Source organism: Psammomys obesus, unplaced genomic scaffold (genome assembly GCF_907164565.1).
Source record: "Psammomys obesus unplaced genomic scaffold, mPsaObe1.curated_primary_1811, whole genome shotgun sequence".
Taxonomy (NCBI): Eukaryota; Metazoa; Chordata; class Mammalia; order Rodentia; family Muridae; genus Psammomys; species Psammomys obesus.
This window is the reverse complement of record NW_026596143.1, coordinates 10,431,726-10,437,144: the sequence shown is the minus strand read 5'-3', so window position 1 is coordinate 10,437,144 and position 5,419 is coordinate 10,431,726. Positions and strand designations below refer to the sequence as shown.

Genomic DNA, 5,419 nt, shown 5'->3' with positions numbered 1-5,419 from the left:
ACACACACACACACACACACACACACACACACACACACACACACACAGAGTCCCTGCCTTGCTGAGCCATTTTGCAAGCCTGTGGATCTTGTTTTACACCTGACCTCAGCCAAGAGGCCAAGAAGTGATAACTCTTGTTTCAAATAAACACTTAGGCACAACTTGAGTTGTCCGAGCATCTGGACTCTGAATCTGAGATTGACTGCATCAGCTGTAGACTCCGTCAGTACATGGAATCTGGGTACAGTGGTCACACACAATGAACTCTAGAGGCTTCCCCGGCCTCTCACGGGTATGGTCTGGCTAGGATAAAGACGGCTAAAACTTCTCAGAAGTCCATGTCTGTATTCTAGCTTACTTTCCTTGTCCTAAAATATCCATTGTCCAGCCAACTGCTCACCCAGTTTTATAGCTATTGTTGAGTATACTCAGACCAATCCTCATGTCACCCCAGGAAAGACTGTAAGTCTTAGAAGGCAGAATCCCCCAGAATGCTCTACTATCTAGATGGTGACAATGGTCACGTAAAACCAAGCCTTCTACATTTCCTGTGGAGACCTGCAGTCTCACAGCAGAAAAAAATCTAGAGTCTCTGCGTCCTTACAGAGAATCACGCTAGATCCACGGAAAAACAAGATCAAAGGGCCCAGAGTAAGCTCAGGGTGCTTCTACGCAGGCTGTGAGGGCCCTGGTGGAGGGCCCACAGGCAATGCTGAGCCTTCCTCTGATCCACAGACCTCTGGGGCTGGGGACGGGGGGATTATCAGCAGCACTACCTGCAGGACGCGTCTTACCATTCCAGCTTGAATGTTTGAAGTACCAATACTTTCCTCCTCCATAGTTAACGAAAACCATGAGGATGAGAGCTATCCTAGAAGGCAAGACAAACGGAGGGCGATGTGACAGCAATCAGACACTTGCACACACGGAGCCTCACATAACAGCGTGACTCCACAGGGCAGCTGGTGACACAGCAGACAATTTAAAAGTGAGGTATGATACCTGGCGCTCACTATAAGGGACCACATGGCGACACAGATGATGTCAGTATTTCTTATGTTAACGTTGTTGTGTGTTCATAAGGAAACGTTACACTTGGGCTGGAAAGATGGCCCAGCTGGTAAAGGCACTTATTGCAAGCCTGAAGACCCCAGCCCACATGGCAGAAGAACAGAATCCACTTCTGGAGGCTCTCATCGAACCTCCATAGCATAGTGAATTTCATGATTGGAAAACGAAGTCATATGTCTCCAGTAATGCAACTCTGTTGTTAATTATTTTGGACGTCTCAGGGTGGCTGTCCCAGAATCTCGGGACTCAGAGAACTAAGGCTTCAGAAGTTGAGTCTTGCCTTCTTATGAGGCACATCCTAGGCATTTAATGTTGGTTTCTTCCACCCGCGAACCTCTACCTCCGAGTGCCGGTGACGACAGGAGAGAAAAGGACACACCAGAATGCATTCTGAACAGGCTCTTGTTTGGAGCTAACCTGAGGAAGAACACTAGGCATGCTGGGGACTGACCTGCTATGCTCAGTGACCTGCCAGTGACCTGCTGACAACAGCCTGTCCCTCCCACTTAGCAACCACATGGCTGAGGAAGTTACTTAACTCAGTGGCTCTATTTTTCGTCTGTGAAACACAGCTATTTAAAGCATGTTTTGCAGTATTACCGAGGGTTCAAGTAAGCCACGTTAGATGGCACAGGGGCTACAAGGTTGTTATCAACTTTATATACTGTGGTGGTTTGAATCTGAGCCTCGAAATGCGCTAAGATACCAAGTGCGACCGTGATGCTACAGGTGGAAAATGCTTTCATGTCAGCTCACAGCAAAAGTGCAGGTGACAGGCTGCTGGCAGAGCAGTGTTTACTTACCCAGAATGCCTCACTCCTGCCCCCGAAAGGAAAACAAACCAACAAAGCTCCACAGGCTCAGTAAAAAATCATATCTAAAAATCTTCTTCGGGTCATGCACGGGAGGTCCATGAAAGAAAACTAAATCTGTGTTTAGACCCGGATTCCATGCACACCATTTCTCGTTAACAGTCAAACACTCTGAAACCCGAAACACTCCTGGCTCTAAGAGGTTTGGCTAGGGGCAGCTTATCCAAACACATGACCCCCTCACATCTGACGAGGAAGAACCAACATGGCCTGTTTTGCTTTTGGCTACTCGGTTATCTACTGTGTCACAGTTTGGCCTTCGACCACAAGGATGTCCAATTCCGACACACGCTTGTGGATCTGAGGTCACAAGGTGTATCGCTGCGTTCTAGCAGTGAAGGGTGACACAGCTGAGGGCTGGCGTGCCATCCGAGCTGCGGCCTCTCACTAGACACGGTGGCACAGCATGGCCTGACATAGCCACTCACTCGCCTGGACTCCTCAACATACCAGTGGGATCGGTTCTGGCTGTGTTCCATCACTTTTCTCTCTCAACATCATGCCAACCTTGTCTTCTATTTCACTTTTTTGTTTACTTCTCGTGGTGCTGGGAATGACCTCAGCACCAGCGCCGGGTGCAAGCTGGGTACGTGATTTGCCTATACTCTAGCTCCTTGTTATTCCAAGAAAATAATCTTCTGATATTACTTCTGTTTATTTAATTTAATTTAATTTATTTATAAAAAAGGCTCTTGCTAGGTATCCCAGTCTGGCTTTGAACTATCAGCAATCCTTCCTCAGCCTCCTGAGAGCTAAGTGCAACACTACACCAGACGAGAAAATTAAAAGCATGCAAAATACCTTAAGCTAAAAGCGGGCTTGTTTATGATTATAATATCTGACAAAGACCTGCGTCTACCACTGGGCCCACTTACCCCCTAAATGTGTCCACGCATCGGAGACGGTGTGGCAAGGCAGATGGGCGTCGTGTTTCAGGTTGGCAGTCGCCGCTGAGAGGGTCTGCTCTGCTCGGGGATCCCAGCTCCTTCCAAGCAAAGAGAGAAAGAAGTGATGCCTGATAGAGCTAAGGGATACGCCTGCTTCACTGTCTGATATTTTAGGAAGGACGTTAGAGTAGAAAGGGATAATTTCTGAACAATAATTTGGTTTTGGAAGACCCCGTCGAGAGATTTCTACTCTCTGCTTTATCTGCATTTTTACACCTTTGAAGGAGCTTGCTGGTGGTAGCGTTGCTGCTGAGAGAAAGAGCATGCTTCAGCCCCCTGCTCCAAAGAAACAGGGTAGGAACTGGTTCTTAGGTAATTAGAACAGACAAATGCAACAGTGTATTTAACCATCACAACAGCCACGACATCTCTTCACTTAATGCTGATGTTTCGGTTCATTTGTTTTCAAATCGGGTTGCCTGCTGAGTGAAAACTGTATATCTTCCGCCCTCACTGAGAAAGAGAGGGGGATGGGACCTCTGCAGATTCTGAGGACAAGCTAATCCTTATTAGGAATACATGCTGGGGGCCAGCAGCCTGAAGTGCCAGCTACACAGGCCTCACAACCTGGTTTGATTCCCAGAACCCACAGTGGAAGGACAGTATCTACTCCCAAAGGCCATTGTCTGAGCTCTGCGTTCAGGTCATAGTACATGCAGGCACACACTCACACCCACGCGCCACTCCCATACGTACACAGGAATATAAGCAATGAAGTAAAAATAGAACGTGAGGGGACCAGGACAGTCGGAAAGTTCCTTGCCTAGCATATTTGAGGCCTTGGATTGAGTCCTAGTCAGGACAGACGGAAAGTTCCTTGCCTAGCATATTTGAGGCCTTGGATTGAGTCCTAGTATCACAGAAGCAAACAAGATGGCATATGCCTATAATCTCAGCATTCAGGAGGTTTTCAAGAGGAGGATCAGGAGTTCAAGGTTATCCTTGGCTACATACTACATAATAAGTTAGAGGCCAGCCTAAGCTATATGTGACACTGTTGTGTGTGTGTGTGTGTGTGTGTGTGTGTGTGAGAGAGAGAGAGAGAGAGAGAGAGAGAGAGAGAAGAAAAGAGGGAAGGAGGGCGGGAGGGAAGAAAGCACCCGAGCAAGCAAACGTTCACGGAAGGCTGGCTTACGCTCGGGATTATCAGAGAGGAAGAAGAATCTAGGTCCCGAGCAGGACTGTTGCTGTGCAGTCCGAGTCACACACACAGGCCCTGGGTTATGTTCATCAGCATACAGAAAGCATGCAGGACACACAGTCCGGCCTTCCACAGGACAATTAAAATGTATTAAACTGGATGATAATGATCACTGAAAGGAATTATGAATTCAAATTTAGAAACCCTCCAGAGAACATACGTAAACTCCAACAACTCACAGAATTGATGAGGCGGTCAGTTTCTCGAGATGTTATTGCCTTAGAAATCCAATTACTGAAGTCATCCAAACTGTTTAAGAAAAATCCTCCATTAGTTCTCTGTCCTGAATGGTAACAAAACTTAAGGTTTATAAACATTATGAGTTTTTCAGAAACAGCAAAAGAGAGAGCAGAGCTTGAAGCATCCTCATGTAAATAAGAGCAATGATTGAGACTCGCAAAGCTGTGAAAATCTCCAGAGACAGTGCTCTCTGTCACCAGAACTCTTTAGAGGGACAGGCACGTGGAACGAGTCAACAGGACACACAGAGAAATAAGCCAGGAGAGCTGGCGCACACCTGTAACCCCAGCACTCAGGGAGGCAGAGGCAGGTGGATCTCTGAGAGTTTGAGGCCAGCCTGGTCTACAAAGCGAGTCCAGGACAGCCAAGGCTATGTTCAGAGAAATCCTATCTTGAAAAAGAAAAAAAAATGAAATAATCGATTACATACAAAAAGCAAGAAACACACTCTGTGTAACATACAACATACAAGTACACACATGCCCACGGGAGCAATTGCTGGCAATGATCCAATTCTTCTGTCTCTACGGGTGACCTAATTTTAAAATCAAATTGATTGACGCGGTTGACAAAAGGGTGAAAACGTTCATTGACTTTCTTTCGGATGAGAGTTCTCCGCAGGCATAAATACTTCTGCAGATCTACAGTCCACAAGATGGCTTCCTTAAGATGCTTGCCACCATGCCTGACGACCTGAGCTGACCTGAGGAGCCCACTGGAGGAGAGAACTAGCTCCCAAGAGGTGTCCTGACCTCCACGCACGTGCAAGCACTTGCCTCGCACACAGAAGTGCGCATGCACACAGAAGTGCGCATACACACGCGCGCGCACACACACGCACACACACACTTTTTGGGTGTTTTTAGGAGGATATTTTGCTGGGCGTGGTGGTAGGTGTCTTTAATCCCAGCACTCAGGAGGCAGAGGCAGGAAGATACTTTGAGTTTGAGGTCTAGGTCTACAGAGTGATTTCCAGGGACAGCCAGGGCTACACAGAAAAACCCTGTCTCAAAAAAACCACAATAATCATAGTAGTAGTAATAATAATAATAATAATAATAATAATAATAATAATAATAATAATAATA

General features: G+C 46.7%; 1 protein-coding gene across 1 annotated transcript in view; it reads right to left on the bottom strand.

The window, feature by feature from the left end:
• The window catches only part of Hgsnat (heparan-alpha-glucosaminide N-acetyltransferase), a 28,802-nt gene that overhangs the window by 14,456 nt on the left and 8,927 nt on the right, over positions 1 to 5,419 (bottom strand). The window contains exons 6-8 of the mRNA XM_055593334.1: positions 4,271 to 4,340; positions 2,819 to 2,928; positions 795 to 871 (exon numbers count right to left, since the gene is read on the bottom strand). Of these exons, the coding sequence (XP_055449309.1) occupies positions 795 to 871; positions 2,819 to 2,928; positions 4,271 to 4,340 (257 nt within the window). The remainder of the gene's footprint in view (positions 1 to 794; positions 872 to 2,818; positions 2,929 to 4,270; positions 4,341 to 5,419) is intronic.